The sequence below is a fragment of the Cupressus sempervirens genome, chromosome 5 (genome assembly GCF_028749045.1).
Source record: "Cupressus sempervirens isolate cs-2001-9-10 chromosome 5, ASM2874904v1, whole genome shotgun sequence".
NCBI classification, from domain to species: Eukaryota; Viridiplantae; Streptophyta; class Pinopsida; order Cupressales; family Cupressaceae; genus Cupressus; species Cupressus sempervirens.
The window spans coordinates 207395304-207414081 of NC_143122.1; the positions used below are offsets into that span (position 1 = coordinate 207395304).

The 18778-nt window shown below is 34.0% G+C and overlaps 1 protein-coding gene across 1 annotated transcript in view; it reads right to left on the reverse strand.

The window, feature by feature from the left end:
• NFD3 (Ribosomal L18p/L5e family protein) overlaps positions 1 to 18384 on the reverse strand; it is a 46668-nt gene extending 28284 nt beyond the window's left edge. Inside the window, exon 1 of the mRNA XM_089829157.1 lies at positions 18213 to 18384. Coding sequence (XP_089685283.1) covers positions 18213 to 18273 — 61 coding nt within the window. The 5' untranslated portion in view covers positions 18274 to 18384. The remainder of the gene's footprint in view (positions 1 to 18212) is intronic.
• Positions 18385 to 18778: the final 394 nt, after the last annotated feature.

An 18778-nucleotide genomic window follows, 5' to 3' on the forward strand; every position in this document is an offset into this window, starting at 1 on the left:
TTTATTAAAAATGCAAAAGATGAAGTTATGTGTCCAAATTTGGCAAATAATTGCCAGGCTGCTAAGAGGACTAATATCCAAAATGTTGTAGCAAGAGCAAATCCCATTCAAGTTAGTGGGAATATTGACAAGACATTATAAGCACTGGATTGATCTGTGAAAACCAGTGTAACAATAGCACTGGGCTATGTCGGTATGCCGGGACGAGTTTCTGAGATGGGGGGTCAAAAGGCATCAATTTCGGGAAAGAGGGGGGGCGGTGGCAGGAGAGCAAGGGGTGTTGTATACTATACATGTGGAGCTTGAAATACTAGTTATGAAATGATATTTCGGTATAAGATACCAAATTGAAATACTTGAACATAGCAAAATTGCAACACAAATGAGAACCATTAAACATCCACAATGGTAACATAGTACATGTCCAATAGAAACATTAAAAAATCAGAATTCAAATAGAAATTCAAGTAACCTTCCCAGTGGCAGAGTGGTTGCGGAATGGCCGAGGTGGGGGTACTTCGGTACTCAAGTACCCAGTGTGGGGATGTCTCAAGGACAAGTACTTTGAGGTTCTGTGGAGTGTGCGAGTCCCCAAGTTTCACTGGTGAAAAATCCTCAACACTCTTGCAGTAGAAATTCTCTCACAATTAGTGTGAGGTGCATTATTAGCTATCTTTTGTGAGAAGTGATAAAAAAATTGAAATTGTTGTCAATAAGTTTGAAGAAATTATAAGATTAATGTAAAAGAATATATGAGGACCATTAGCATTATCATAACTAATGGACTTAATCATATTCAAGATATAACTTTAATATCATAGCTCATTCATCAACAATTCAGTCTCAATATACATCTGCAATTATTAAGTCATGAACAAGGAAGTAATCTGACAAACAGTATGAATATATGAAAAGAAATAGAAGTCAAACCTGTGCAAAGAGGGACACACCAAAAGAATGTTTGGTAGAGCACGTACAGAACAGAATAGTGCTACACGCTGGTACACTGTGATATCAGAATGACGCATAGACCATTCTGAATAATTATTGCCATTACAGCAGAAAGAAATATACAGTTTGTTCAGATAAAAAGAGGGAGAGTTGGGACTGATGACTATCTTGACGATACAAATTACAAATCAATATAAGCGATGGAAACTTTAACAGCCACAAGGTGACATCTGAATTTTGAAGACAGACTGCGATGACCAAACAGCCGTAAAAGATCAGAATATGATGTGGAATGAAGGTTTGAACAAAGTAAACATATCTAACTAGAACTCCATGAAGTACGATGTCAAAGGTTAAACAATATAAGTCAGAGTTATATACCCACAACATGAAGAAAGAGCCCATAAATTTAATAATGAACAATAAAGTTATTCGAAGGCAATAGTATGCATAATCTGCAATACAATATGGATGGAACCATAAAGAAGCGATTATACATTATCAGTTCGAAGATTCATAAAGACTACCAAATGAGCAAGCATGTCTTGAACAGCAAGGAGCATAGTATGAAATAGTGATATCTTCGTATAAGAGAGCCACCAGCAAACAAATAAACGTCTGGCAAATATTAAATAAGTTTCTCTATTTTTCGTCATACTAATCCACGTAGTCTGTACAGATGCAAAAATACGACAATGATATCTTTTAAAGCTAAGAATAAACAGTTTGAGAGTTTTCATGTCATAACGATGAAGGCTTGAACATGGGCAATAAAGATGAATTTGAATGTAGAGGACCAATACTCATCTAAAGAAGACTATACATGAAGCCCAATAAATTGATCAAGAAAATCGTCAAAGAAATATTGTGCCCGGTCATCATTTAAACAGACCGCCACATATACAGAGATAGCACGCACTTGTAGAGTGGAAGGACCAATATGCTATTCACATCAATATACGTGCAAATAGAGCCTTCACATAATTAAAGCAAATCATTGATATGATTATCTTTCAAGCAGCAATATATAGCTTTCACGCAATGTGAGTATTATTGGCATTTGGCAAACCAGACGATATTAATTCCGGAATCTCTATGCCATGACATTCAGCGATGAAGCAGTTGGGTATTGAAGTGGTCATAAAATAAATACATTATTAATGTTTATTCGGCATCTTCTGGAAACGTTGCTACATACAGCAAATGAGGGATTTGTAAGTATTGATTATGACAAATGAAGCCTTTGAAACATATCGATGGCATAAATAAATATGAGTTGGTGATTGACAAATGTTTAATCGAAGCACATATAACAATCGTTTCAATTAAGAGAAAACACAATTTACTTATGAAGGAGCATGACTCATTGCAATTGAAAAGTCACATCTTATAAAAGATTTGATATAAATAAGGAATGAATTTTTTAAATAAGCAAGTCAGCAGCTTGAGAAGCTTGGCAGAGAGGAGCAGAAATAAATATATTCAGATATTCCTAATCTGATATATATGTAATCAGAGGTAGTAAAGAAGAGTGAGAAGTCCAAAATTATATATCAATTGAAGAAGGATTGGCTGACTTCAAAGACAAAAAAAATTACATAGTTCCATCATCAGTTGTAAAAGCAACAAAAAACAGAGGTGGAGTTTCAGATTTAATATCAAAAGTAGGAGTAGATGCTTCCAATGGGTTGAAGCCTACGAATTGTGGGAGTTGTAGCTTCCAGCGGGTTGGTGCTTGTAAAATCGAGGTTGGAGCCTCTTGTAGGTCGATTGGAGCCTACAAACATATTGTAAAAAGATCTAAAGTTATATAAAAGCAATTATTTGCTGTGGTTTTCTCCCACATTGGGTTTCCGTTTAAAATTGTGTTTTTTTGCTCAAATGCATAACAGTTGGTTTCTATATCTATAATAATTATTTGGATAAAAGTTTTAGAATTGACAAAAAATATTAATATACTGATTCACCCCCCCCCCCCAATATATTATGTGCTCTTCAATTGGTATCAGAGCCGGTGCCTTCTATAAAGCGTAACCACTCGAAGCTAGATCTAAAAGGAGTAGAATGGGCGAGATCTTTCAAAACAACACGCCAATGTTTGATGGGATGCACTATGCCTACTTATCTTACGGCTATTGGTTTTGATGTCTAGCAATCAGTTGTAGATGGATATACACCACCACAAAACCCACCAATGGATACAGCCGAAAAGAGAAATGTGAAAACAATGCCAAAGCAAAACATGCAATTTTATGCAATCTTACCGAAACAATATTCTCAAAAGTTATGAATTATAAATCGGCCAAGGACATTTGGTATAAGCTGAAATATGTTTATGAAGGAACTGAAAATGTAAAGAAATTCAAACTACAAACTCATCAGAAAGTGTTTGAAAGTCTCCACATTAAGGAAGATGATAATATAGCCACTTTTCTTGATCATGTTGATGATGTTGTTACTTCTATGCAAGCTCTTGGTGAAAAAGTAAGAGAAAGTCTTGTAGGCGAAAAGATTTTAAGATCGCTGCCTATGAAATTCAACTCCAAAATATCTGCAATCAAAGAAACAAAAGACTTAGATAAATTGACAAAGGATGAATTGCATGGAATTCTTACCGCTTATGAAATGAGAATAGGAAGCAATGAGTCGAAGAAAGAAATAGCATTTAAAGCATCTAAGAAAAATAAAAGTAAAAAGAAAATTTCAAGTGAGAGCTCGGATAGTGAATCAAATAAAGAAGAAGCCTACTTCATGAGAAAGCAAAAAGTAAAGAATGGTAAAAACAGAGGAAAGTTCAAATGCTTTAACTACGGAAAGCCAAGCCACTACGCATCTAAATGTCCTTTTAACAATAGTGACTCTAGAAAAGATGAAAAGGAAGCTTTCAAAAAGAAGAAATGGATAAAGAACAACAAATTTAATAAAAAGAAACAATTTCAAAAGAAGAGTAAAAAATGTTTTTACTCCAAAAAGGATAGTAGCTCTTCCGATGAAGATATTGAGGAAAGGCCAAGTGATGAGGAGATGAAGTTCTCTTTATGGTTGAAGCTGACCTAAGTGACATTCATGAGAATGAAGAAAATGAATCATGTAATGAAGAAGATGAATCTTGTGATGAAGGAAATGATGTTGATCTTGAAGAAGAGCTCAATTATGCACATAATGAAAATATCAAATTAAAGAAGAAAATAACCAAGTACAATGATACATCCGAGAAAGCACTAGAAGCATTAAAAACTCTTGATGAAGAAAAGAAACAAATTGAAGACAAATTGAAGTTCAAAACAGAAGAGTGCTAAATTTGAAATAGAAGTTGAAAATTTGAAAAAGCAATTGGAGGAAAGCACTATCAAATTGAAGGACAATTTTAAGTCTGGGAAAAGTTTAGAAATCCTAACTAAAATCATACATAGTCAAAAACCTGGGAAAAACTCTTTATTAGCAATTTAGAGTTCATTTGTCGATAATTGGGTTTTGGAGGAGCAATTTTCCAAGAAGGGTTTCAAAAGGAAAGAGAAATACTTGCGTTCTTCATGTATTATCGTATTAGCATCAAATTCAAGTAGAATCTTGTGGTTTATTTGCACAATAGTTTTCCATTCTTCTTCTTCATGTCTGGATAAATCTATTTTTAGAGTTTTAAATTGGGTCGAAGCCGTCGTTGTAAATTTATTGTTCTTCATTGAGATTATTTGTATATGATTTTTGAATTAGCAAACCTTGTTGGAAAGATTTTTGAGAATCTATATTTTGATATGGGTAGGGTTTGAAAATGAAATTCTAATTGTTTTATATAGATACGTTTAAATTATGCATTTTTCTCCTATTGGATTTTTGGGGAAATCCTTTTAAAAAAAATATTTGTGTTCATCAAAGAAGGTGATGAAGATACTGAAAACAATACATCAAAAGAAGACAAACTTAAGGATACACACAAACTTCATTATACGTTTTATGGTTATTGTTATTCATGCAATCTTTTTGGGCACAAAGCAATAGAATGTAGAACATCATAACAACATATGAATGATTGGAAAAGGCCATATCATAGACAATATTTCTCCTACAGCTTCAATAGATATTGTTTCTCCTGCAACAAGTTTGGTCATAAAGCACTAAAGTGTAGAAGCAAAGAAAAGAAGACTTCTAATTTCATAAACCAAAATTCCTTTGCTCCATTGGTTGATCTTGATATCCTATGTTCAAATTGTGATAATTTTGAACATGTTGCCCATCAATGTAGAACAACTTTTCATACAAATCCAGCAAAGAAAGAAAATCGCGCTAATAAGAAGGTTTGGAAAAAGAAAGAAAAGTCTCTATTTGTTCAAATAGTCTTACATGCGCAGAATAAGAAAGATGGATGGTATGTTGACAGTGAGTGTTCAAGACACGTGACAAGGGACAAGAGAAAATTCATTTCATTTGAACCAATTAGTGATGGATCAGTAAAATTTGATGATAGCACAAAACAAAAAATAAAAGGAAAAGGAACTCTTAGTCTAGATCATGGAAAATCCAAAACAAAGGATGTCCTATATGTAAAAGGATTAAAAGAAAACCTACTAAGTGTAAGTCAGCTTTGTGATCAAAGCCATAATGTAATATTTCATCCTAAAGGTTGTAAAATTAGGAAGGATGGAAAATTGATAGCTAATGCAAATAGAACAACAAATAACTTATACATTTTACAAGAGATGAAAAATGAGACTTGTTTCCCAGCTCAACAAGATGAAAATTGGTTGTGGCACAAAAGATTGGGGCATTTAAACTTTGACAACTTGATCAAAACCAGTCGTAAAGGAGCTGTAAGAGACATAGCAAAATTACCAAAACCTTCAAACACCATTTGCAAATAGTGTCAACTAGCAAAGCAAACAAGAAGCACATTCAGAACCAAGAAGTACTCTACATCAAAGCCACTTGAACTTGTGCATTCAGATTTATGTGGACCAACCAAAAGAAAAGGTCTTCAAGGAGAAAGATATTTTATGTTATTTATTGGTGACTACTCTAGAATGACTTGGGTAGCCTTCCTCAAAAGAAAAATCAGAATCAGTTGACAAATTCAAAACCTTTAAAGAACTAGTTGAAAATGAAATGGATACAAAAATTAAATGTTTCAGAACGGATAGAGGAGAATTTACATCACATGGATTTGATATGTATTGTGAAAAGAATGGAATAAAAAGACAACTTTCAGCACCTAGAACTCTTCAACAAAATGGAGTAGTTGAAAGAAAAAATAGAACAGTTCAAGAAATGTCAAGAGCAACGCTTAATGAATCTAATATGGCTGATACCTGTTGGAAAGAAGCAGTACATACAGCAGTTTACATTTTGAATCGTGCAAAAATAAGAGTAAATCATGACAAGACACTTTACGAATTATGGAAAGGAAGACCAGCATCAGTCAAATATTTCAGAATCTTTGGAAGTACATGCTATATAAGAAGAGATGAAGATGACTTAGGTAAATTTGAAGCTAGAGCAAATGAAGGAATCTTTCTTGGATATTCATCTAAAAGTAAAGCATATAGGTGTTACAATAAAAGACTTCACAAGATTGTTGAAAGCACAAATGTAAAAATTGATGAAGGATTTGAAAAGATTAAAGAAAATGCAGAAATACCAAGTACATGCCAAAAAGAAGAAGATCCAAAAAATGAAGATGAAGAAGAAAATGAACAAACACCTTTGAAGACAGTAGCAAAAACTCCTTTAACGACACCAGCAAAAACTCCATTAAAGACACCAAAAAAAACACCATCAAAATTTGTCCAAAGAAATCATCCAGAAGACTTGGTAATAGGAGATCTAGAAAAGGAAGTTCAAACATGAAGAAGATCAGCAAACAATAATGAGCATACATACCTTTTTCTTTTATCAAAAATAGAACAAAGAACTTCAAAGAAGCCAATAAAGATCAGCATTGGGTAAAAGCTATGGAGGAAGAATTGAACCAAATCGAAAAGAATAACACTTGGGAAATTGTTCCAAGGCCAAAAAAATAAAAATGTCATTGAAACCAAATGGGTGTTTCGAAATAAAATGAATGAAAATGGAGAAGTCACTAGGAATAAAGCAAGACTCGTCTGTAAAGGTTATGCTCAAGTTGAAGGAGTGGATTTTGAAGAGAATTTTGCTCCAATTGCAAGAATGGAAGCAATTCGGATGTTCCTAGCACTTGCAAGCTATAAAGCATTCAAAGTTTACCAAATGGATGTAAAATCAGCTTTCCTAAATGGAGACTTAGAAGAAGTATATGTTGAATTTCTTGAAGGATTTGCATTGTCTGAAAAAGAGGATCATGTATGCAGATTGATAAAAGTACTGTACGGGCTAAAACAAGCTCCAAGAGCTTGGTACTCTAGATTGGATAAGTATCTTCAAGATCAAGGTTTCAAAAGAGGTATGGCTGATAGTAATCTATACATCAAATCTGAAAATGACAAACTTTTGATAGTAGTTGTATATGTGGATGATATAATATTTGGAGGAGGAAGTGATAAAATGTGTAAGGAATTTTCCATGAACATGCAACAAGAATTTGAAATGTCCATGCTCGGAGAATTATCCTTCTTTCTTGGATTACAAGTTGAGCAAACAAATAAAGGAACATTCATAATTTCCCAAGGTAAATATATCAAAGAAATGTTGAAGAAATTTGGAATAGAAAATTGTACTCCTATTGGCACCCCTATGATTACTGGATGCAAGCTTAGTTGTAACATACGAATTTTCTTAACCAAATTATACAATCTCAGATTAAACTAATTTCACAAGTAACTAAATTCATTTCACATGGCATTGATTTAATTATAACTGAAAAAAACTATTTTAAATCAATCCTACATATTTACAAGAAACAAAGAGATATTTAAGTATTGCTAACATTTTAACTACTTCTAAATATTCAACTGAAAATAAAGCAACAGCTAATTATATCAATTGAAAAGCTTATTAACATAAAGTAAATGTTTTTCTCTATCTTGAAGTGAAAATAACCATCTATTCATTTAGGAGTTAAAAGTGAAAGAAACATACAGTATAAATGAAAGAATTCCTTTAACTCGTTGTCCAAACCTCGGCATTGGTGAGAGGAGAAGCATTGACATAAGCTTAACCTCCCAACCGCGGACCATTACTTATCCCCACATATTCTAAATTAATAGAACAGCCCTCCCTACCTCGGGGTCGGGCTTGGGATGTTTATAAGCCCAGCCATCAGAGTAATCAAGTGGGTTGAAGTCCCAACAATTATTCTCCAAAATAACTAAAACATCTAAACAATCAACAAAGATCACATGTTCGGCATATATGCCTAATCTCTACCCTGGCCAAGGATTTCAAGTTGGGTCTACAAACCCGATCTCCACTACTCGACTTGACAACATTTTGCATAACTGGGACATACATGAGCTATTATAGTTTTAGTATTTTATTTACTTGATCTGATTTCATTCTTATTTGTGCAGACTCTCTACACCTCCTTACCATTTTCAGGCTATCATGCCAGTGATTCCCAGGTGCTCGCGAGTTTATATTCACAGCATTGATTTACACCTCTTCACCAATAATGGCATCATCACCTGGTGAATTCCTCGGTGTCATGATATCATTTTCATTTCTAAATGCAATAAATCCTAAGCCGAGATATGCATGATTGATACACAATCTTGATTTAATAACATCAATGATATATATAAATGATAGAGACCATAGTTGATAATATGTTTATCATTCCCTTGAGTTCGTCAGTAATGTATTGATATCAAAACAAGGGATTTATCATTCATAGAATACCCAATTGGTGTATTAACAAGGAAGATTAGATTCATGGTTGACGGCTACAGAACTTGGTCTTTATGCTCTTTTTAATCCATGACAGACTTGGCAAATAGAAAGATTACATAAAAAAATACAGGGAAGTAGACTCGAGAGTTTCTTACGTGACTGCCTATGCGGATTCTTTCTAGCCGGAAGAAGTGAGCTCCGCTTCTTGCTTGGTAAACCGCAAGTGTGTGTGTGTGAAGGTTATATGGGAATAGATGGATAATGATGGTTTCAATCGGATTTGTTATACAGTCTTTCTACTCTCATAATTCACAACCAATCTGAATGGCTAAGAAGGATGAAAGGTAAAAGATATCTTGAAACTCGATCGAGAGACTATAAAAAAGATTGTTTTTGGCTCTTCAGCTGTCATCGGTTACAAAGAGACTTTTCGAATGCAAAAACAATTCGAATTTTTTAAAAAAAAGGAAAAGTGAGGAAAAGAATAAGTTGGAAAGTTTGATTTTATTATTTTATTATTATTGTTTATTTTAAATACGTTCATGTGTACGGATTGGTAAAGTGGTATCATTAAATTATAGCTTATAATTTATTGGCGTCACCTTATTTTTATGTACATATCTTCGAATTTAAGTATGAATAATAATAATTAAATAATGAATTCATTAATAATTTCTTCAAAGGTATGAATTATAGTTTTAAATTTTTAATTGATTATTATATTGTTCTTTTAATAGCTCATGCGTGTTCCATAATGCATCATGTTATGAAATCTAGTATCCTTGCTAGAGTGGTCTTAGGTCAAACCTGTCGATTCAAATGACTGGACTATTTGACCATCCCCTTCCGATGACCCCGTTTAGCAATGCTTCCCCTCTCTTCAGTCTTCTTCCTGTAATCGTTCAAAACAACACCCTCACCAAGCCATCAATTCAAGGTTTATTAATTGTTAATTCAAAATCATCTAGTGACCGTAAGAGATTTCATCAATGTCAGAATAACTAACTCATTTCACATGTTCATGAAAATATCTCATTATCAGTTAATACAACATATATATTTCAACCATAGTAACGAGACTCGCCATGAGTCAGGCAAGTACAAGGCCTGATATCTTGCAAGCTGTTACAAAGTGTGGCCCAATTCCAAGCAATGCCAAAAGAAACTCATGTTCTAGCAATTAAAAGAATTTTTAAGTATCTAAAAGGCACTATGGATTTTGGTTTATGGTATCCAAGAGGGAAAGATTTTAAACTCATAGCCTATATAGATGCAGATTTGGGAGGTAATATTAATGATAGGAGAAGTACAAGCAGAGGTGCATTCTTCCTTGGTAACAGTTTAGTATCATGATTAAGCAAGCGATAAGGTTCGGTAACTTTATCTACAGCAGAAGCTGAATACGTTGCAGCAGTAGCAAGTTGTAAACAAGTGCTTTGGATGAAGCAAACTTTAAGAGATGTAAAGGCTGAATTTGAGCATCCCATTCCTCTCTTTTGTGACAAGACAAGTGCAGTCAGCATATCAAAAAATCCAGTCATGCATTCCAAAACGAAGCATATTTCAATCAAATACCACTTTGTAAGGGAACAAGTACTTGAGAAGCAAGTCAAGTTGGAATATGTCAACACAAAGGAGCAAATTGCGGATATCTTTAAAAAACCCCTTCCAAAGGAGCCCTTTGAGTACCTAAGGGAGAAATTGGGAGTAGTATCACTCTCATCCATTCACTAAGAGTTCAATAAGAAGCATGATCTCAGGGGAGCTCATCTCTAGCCCTGGAGACCCTTTTGGCATTGATGACAAAGGTGGAGAGATTAGAGTAAGGGGGAGCAGCAAACTGAAGGGAAGTCTTTCATAATTTGAGGTTGCCATCAATGACAAAGGGGGAGATTGACAAAAAAAATTGTCATTGATGTCAATAAGTTTGAAGAAATTATCAAGATCAATGTAAAAGAATATATGAGGACCATTAGCATTATCATAACTAATGGACTTAATCATATTCAAGATAAAACTTTAATATCATAACTCATTCATCAACAATTCAGTCTCAATATACATCTGCAATTATTAAGTCATGAACAAGGAAGTAATCTGACAAACAGTATGAATATATGAAAAGAAATAGAAGTCAAACCTGTGCAAAAGAGGGAAACACCAAAAGAATGTTTGATAGAGCACGTACAGAACAGAATAGTTCTACATGCTGGTATACTGTGATATCAGAATGACACATAGACCATTCTGAATAATTATTGCCATTACAGCAGAAAGAAATATACAGTTCTATAGATAAAAAAAGGGAGAGGTTTGGACTGATGACTATCTTGACAATACAAATTACAAATCAATATAAGCGAGGGAAAATTTAACAGCCACAAGGTGACATCTGAATTTTGAAGACAAACCACGATGACCAAGCAGCTGTAAAAGATCAGAATATGATGTGGAATGAAGGTTTGAACAAAGTAAACATATCTAGCTAGAACTCCATGAAGTAAGATGTCAAAGGTTAAACAATATAAGTCAGAGTTATATACCCATGACATGAAGAAAGAGCCCATAAATTTATTAATGAACAATAAAATTATTAGAAGGCAATATTATGCATAATCTGCGATACAATATGGATGGAACCATAAAGAAGCGATTATACGTTATCAGTTCGAAGATTCATAAAGACTACCAAATGAGCAAGCATGTCTCGAACAGCAAGGAGCATAGCATGAAATAGTGATATCTTCATATAAGAGGAAGCACCAGAAAACAAATAAACGTACAGCAAATATTAAATAAATTTCTCTATTTTTCGTCATACTAATCCACATAGTCTGTACAGATGCAAAAATACGACAATGATATCTTTTAAAGCTAAGAATCAAACAATTTGAGAGTTTTCATGTCATAATGATGAAGGCTCGAACATGGGCGATAAAGATGAATTTAAACATAGAGGACCAATACTCATTGAAAGAAGACTATACATGAAGCCCGATAAATTGGTCAAGAAAATCATCAAAGAAATTTTTGTGCCCACCCATCATTTAAACAGACCGCCACATATACAGAGATAGCATGCACTTGTAGAGTGGAAGGACCAGTATGCTATTCGCATCAATAAATGTGCAAATAGAGCCTTCACATACTAAAAGCAAATCATCGATATGATTATCTTTCAAGCAGCGATATATAGCTTTCACGCGATGTGAGTATTATTGGCATTTGGCAAACCACGCGATATTAATTCCGGAATCTCTATGCCATGACATTCAGCAATGAAGCAGTTGGGTATTGAAGTGGTCATAAAATAAATACATTATTAATGTTTATTCGGCATCCTCTGGAAACGTTGCTAAGTATTGATTATGACAAATGAAGCCTATGAAACATTTTGATGGCATAAATAAATAAGAGTTAGTGATTGACAAATGTTTAATCGAAGCACATATAACAATTGTTTCAATTAAGAGAAAACACAATTTACTTATGAAGGAGTGTGACTCATTGCAATTGAAAAGTCACATCTTATAAAAGATTTGATATAAATAAGGAATGAATTTTTTAAATAAGCAAGTCAGCAGCTTGAGAAGCTTGGCAGAGAGGAGCAGAAATAAATATATTCAGATATTCCTAATCTGATATATATTTAATCAGAGTTAGTAAAAAAGAGTGAGTAGTCCAAAATTATATATCAATTGAAGAAGGGATTGGCTGACTTCAAAGACAAAAGAAATTACACGGTTCCATCATCAGTTGTAAAAGCAACAAAGAACAGAGGTGGAGTTTCAGATTTAAAATCAGACGTGGGAGGAGGTGCTTCCAGTGAGTTGAAGTCTACGAACTATAAGAGTTGTAGCTTCCAGTGGGTTGGTGCTCATAAAATCGAGGTTGGAGCCTCTTGTAGGTCGGAGCCTACAAACATATTGTAAAAAGATTTAAAGTTATATAAAAGCAATTATTTTCCGTGGTTTTCTCCCACATTGGGTTTCCACGTAAATTTGTGTTTTGGTGTTCAAGTGCATAATTGTTGGTTTATGTATCTAAAATAATTATTTATATAAAAGTTTTAAAATTGGCAAAATATATTAATATATTGATTCAACCCCCCTTCCCCACTCTCAGTAGTTTGTTTAACTACTTTTTAATCATGGGTTTTCTGCAAGCACTGGACTGTGGAGCATGCGTCATTGGCCTTGAACATTTTTGGTACTCCTCAACTCACTATACCTTTGATGTCAAATATATCCTTGTAGGAATTCAGCATAATATTTTTATCTCTAATTCTTGTAAGACTATATATTATATCCCCTTCTTGCACCACCTTATACTTTGCTCTAGATACACAAATCCAAGTGAAGCAAACAGCAACACATAGTTAGAGACAATCGTTTCTCTCAAAAAAATATGAGATAAACCTGTTTTGGAAAACTGCACACAAGACTAGATAATAGTGCAGACATAATTCATGAAATACATCCAATTTTAGGGTTAACAAATATAAACATGAATCTACACAACAAATCTTAATGATTACATGGGAGCTCAACCATAACAAGGGTTCTATTCAAAGACGTGATGAGGTGCCCTTAGTATCCTCTACCCTAAGCCCAACAGCAGGACCTTCTCCTTTGTGGCTTCTTGTGGTCCTTGACCAATGATCCCTAACCATCATCATTAGGTGGCATACATAATGAAGGCTTAACACCACTCTCCTCGATCATGTCAACCTCTCGCCTCTTATTTTTGTCACTTCAACAATTGATCAATGTGAGGCTACTAGAGGAACTGCAACAGCATGTCCTTGACCCTCAACCCTAGGCCCAAGGTAGGACCTTATCCTTCTTGGTCTCATGTGGACCTTGGTCATTGTCATGAGGTGGCTTCGAGTCCATAATCAACAGTGCTTAACTATCTTTACTAGGTGCCATATCTAGTGGGAATCCTTCACTGTTTTCCCTCCTTGTACTCCCTTCCTTCCCTCAACAAAACCAAATATTGCAAAATTTCAGATTTATTATACAAAATCCAAGTATTCATTAATTATGTATAATCAGATATAAGCATTAGGTACACCCATCTATATATAGTTATAATTGCATATGTAAATCTATCCTTTCATACCACAACAATTAGAGGTCATAGATAAATCCTTTGGTTCTATGCACTAGTGTATCTGTTAATTATTGGTGTGCTTGTCTTGATCAATGCTATTTTCTATTATATCTCCTGCTGCTAATGATGAATGTTGTTGAATGATAGATTGATTGAATAAATTCCTTTAATTTGATGATTTAAGGTATTAGTAAGTTATGATTATGTTATCATGATTAAATGATTGAAGAATAACAGTATAATGTCAGCTATTTTGATATATTGGTGGATGGTAACTGAATGAATGTTGATTTGATGGAGTGGTGCTTGATTGTTGACTAGTATGTTTTTTAGCTCCCAAGGTGATGATGATTGATGTGAATTTGATGATAGTTTGCTTGATCTTGCTGATTAATCATTTGCTTATTTTCTTGTGGGATTAATGCTTCATGGATGCAATGTCACAGATATGTATGTCTGAAGTCTAATCAGATTATTCCCTTATATCGATTTCCTTGATGTTATGCATCTGCTGATGCGTATCCTTGTTCTCCCTTAGTTTGATGTGCCTGATGCTTTTTATGTCCTATGAAAAGATGCAATACTTCACAAGAGATGCCTTGCTTTCCAAGAGATGCAATATCTTATGTACATTCTTAAGATAGGGTGCCCATCTCTCAGGGGGTCGGCCATAATTATAATTTATTTTAATTTCTCTATAAAGGACAACAAGACAAGAGGGTTGGCCCTAAGTAAAATGGTCAGCCAGCATTTGAGATCAACATATAAAATATTCCCTTGGATTGCTAGTCACTAATTAGCTGCTCACATTCTGTTATTTGCATAAATTGCTACGATAATGTGAACCTTTGATAGTTATATTGCTGCAATTAGGGTTTCAGACAGGGAACATGACACTCTGTGATGATTGTGTAGCTTCCTTGGGTTTCTATGAAGAAAGCAGTATTTCGTGTCAGTATTATATATATGTTTTTTTAATCTACACATGTCAACTTCTTGAATTTGCTGATATGCTATTATGCAGGTCAGAAATTATAATTCTTCAGTTGTGGAATTAATTTCTCCACGGATCATATTACCTTCACTGCTGAAGCATCCCCGTAGCTTTGATCCTTGGACAGAGGCAATGTTGAGGCTTTATAATTATCATGTATATAAAAATCTGACCTGGATTTAACAGGTATATTTGAGGTTCGCCCGAATTAATAAGCTGTATACTTGGGTTGCCGGAATTTCATGGAGCGTATTATGAAGTAATTGGTAAATATTTGCTTAATATTAACAGAGAACGAGAGGTCAATATATACAAAAGAATAACCCGATGTTTACTTAGGGAACGATTGTAAAGAATAGAAACATTTTATTCTAGCTAAAAGAAAGCTAAAGAAAACTAACAAATAATTACAGACTAACTAATATTAGAAACATTCTAATATTTACAATAGATTACAAATATATAACCATTAACTAATAATAGAAGCTTATCTATTATCAAAATACCCTCCCTTAACGGTTAATCTATCTAGAGCACGAAGCTATCAAAAGGCGTAAAAGGCAGATTTTGACTACTCAATGTGCTCCACACTGTTCGCTGTGAGCTACAAACTAGATTGCTAAGATAGGGCAGCTAAGCGCTTCCAACATTCAACCTTCATGTGCACATACTTGTGGCAATAGTTGCATTAAATGTTCTTTTTCTTGGAGCCTTCTAAAGCTGGAGCAGAGGACCTCTGTTGGGAAGACTATTGTGAACCAAAATCACCTTACCATTGTTGCGATATTCGAAGATGCTTAGCATCCAATGTTTCCATATGCCATAATTGCGATCTTTGAACTTCTTATTTCCCTCGAGCAAAATATTAATCAAAAATGCCATAGCACATTTTTCAGCAAAAACATGATAATCTATGAAGGCACGTACGTCGAGGCAAAAAAATGAAAGACTCAAAAAAATTGGAGTACCCAGAAGAGAGCTCAAAAAAACCAAAAAGAATATGTTGTCACTTTCTAGATCCATTGTGTTAGATTGTGGTGACTGATCAGGGAAGTACTGTACATACTCCAAAAAAATTTGGGCCCTATTTTATCGGGATTTTGGGCCAACATGTAATTATTAATTGTAACCCTAAACCGGTAAAAATACTTGTATAAAAGGGCTTAGGGTTAGGGATTGTTTCATAGTGGTGATGTGAAAATTGGTTCTTGCAACAGTATTGAGCTGTAAGGGATTACGAATTGTAATCAGGTTGTAATTACTGGATCGAAATAATATCGGACTTGCTGTTTGGTAAACGTAGCCCAAGGATTGGGTGAACCACATTAAATCTTGGTGTCTTGTGTTCTTTTCTGTGTGATCTATTATTTTCTGATATTGGTTATATTGCATGTAATTGTTATTTTTGTCCGTGGTTTAATCCTAACACACTGGCAGGAAAATCAAGGCACCCAAAAAAATCTGACAACCCAATTGAGCTATCGAAAATCCTGCCAAGAATCTATGATCAGAAAAAAAATTCTGAATCCAAAAATTAAGGTTTTCTAACAAAATCCTAGCCGACGGCCATGGAAGATAGAAGTTGTAGAAATATGGCAATTTCTGGTAAAAAAACTTCGGGTTTTTTTTCAGAAATGGTCATGCATGGACTAACGTTGTTAGAGAGGGCAGAATCGACCCCAAAGAATGGTGTGATAGGCACGCGTTTGGAGAAATGACTGCAAAAAAAGTCTGCAAAAAATGACACTCAATTCAGCAAGAAACAGCTCCAAAAAACAGCCCATGTTCATGCCTAATGATCAGATTATGAATCGTGTCTGAAGTCATTGTAAATTGCTCAAAAAAACGTTGAAAATCGTACATGAAAATCACTAAAAATCGCACGCAAAAATCATTGAAAATCATGTCCAAAAAAAATGCGGTCACATCTAGGAGAAATGCAAAAATACAGAAAAAATTAGCCATAAACCTTACTCGTAGTCAAAGCTCTCAAAATGGAAACCCTAGTCGGATTATAGAGAAAGTTGGAACCAAATACGCATGAACATAATTTCGAAAAATAAAAGACAGATAATTTCAATCAAGAAATTATAATTATTTTGAAAAAATTTAAAAGATTGGCTCTGATACCATATTACAAAGTAATTGGTAAATATTTGCTTATATTAATAACAGAGACCGAGAGGTCAATATATACAAAATAATAAAATGATGTTTCCTTAGGAAATGGTCATAAAGAATAGAAACATTCTATTCTAGCTAAAAGAAATCTAAAGAAAACTAACAGATAACTACAGACTAACTAATGTTAGAAACATTCTAATATTTATGATAGATTACCAATAGATAACCATTAATTATTAATAGAAGCCTATCTACTATCGTAACAGTATGTGAGTAAGAAGGTATGGTGGCATGGTCATGCCTCATAGGCATATGAGACCTCCTTGTGGGAACATGATAAATTGTGCACCTCTCTTCAAGTTCATAGAGGGACCTTTATCTGTATTTTTGAGTTTCCAGTTTTCAGTTCCTATGTACAGCATTCTGTGTAGATATGCAATACATTTATATCCATATGGGCCTCGTTCAAAATAAGAATTGCAGAAAAAAATTTAAAATACTTATTAAACCAGTCACGAAATACCAGTTAAAGCACTTTGCATACTATTTACAAATACGTTTGCACCTCTTTAGATTTCAACTGTTTTTGATAAATGTCGTGGAAAATCAGGTAAATATTCAAAGCTCGTTTTGTTTAAGTGTTAAATGATTAAATCTTAAAATTATGCGTTCTGATCTATTTAGTTGTTGAGTATTAAATCTGAAAATCAACCCTTGCCAATCCATGTAACTATTGAGGATTATATCTTAGGATCATAGTCCAAGCATACTCACATAAAATGCGGCCAACGATGAAACACAACAAGAATGGGATCCAAGTTCGCTTTAATACAAGTGAATGACGAACCAAAAGTCACCCAAAATATAAGGTGCGAAAAGGGGAGAAATCGTTGATGGAAAAGATATTCCTATAATAACTAAACAGAGAATTAGACAAAGTCGACAATAAGAAAACTCTCAATGAGTTTTCACAAGTCAGTTGATAAAAAGCAGACGGGCAAAACAAATGAGCTGAACAATTGTTATTCGGAAATATGAAACAAAATGCAATTATAAGATGCAGCTCAGGCCGTATGAGATCTATTCCACAGATAAAATTAAATTTATTGTGGCCAGACTTTCCAACATATACTGAAAAATGCGGGGTGCCCTGCTTGCCCTTCAAGGCAATAGAAATACACACTAAAAACTGAAAATTGAAGGTAAATGGGCATATTTAATAACCGCTCACCTGATGAAAATATGGAGAAGAAATTCCATGCCCGCCTCTGCCCATAAATACGCCCCAACATTGGTTTTCCGCTTTCCCGTCCTGTTTTCCTGTATTTTGATCTGTTTTGCTCAGAGCCGTTGTATCGCAAATTTCAGCATGGCTTATGGCCACTTTTTGCTTGCCCAAGTATGAAATAATAAAGATAATATTTAAAATTAATATAAGTATGAAATAATAAATATAATATTTAAAATTAATGTAAGTATGAAGTTGAGGAAAAGTTTTGAGCAAAGTAATAAGACTCGGACTCGTTTCAAACTCAGCAAGGGTAACTTGACTCATGATTTGGCTCTGACTCGTGACCTGGTTCAACGGTGATGCGGCAAAGTGAAAAAACTTCAAAATTTTGAGATTTTTTAAGATTTAAAGAACATTCCATGCACCCATTATTGAATAAAGTGTAAAGACACAATAACATCATTAAATAGAAGATAATTTGATCATAATGCACATACTTAAAGTTAAAACTTAAAAGTCAAACATTGATTACATAAGTACAATACTACAAAGGTAAATTGCTAAAT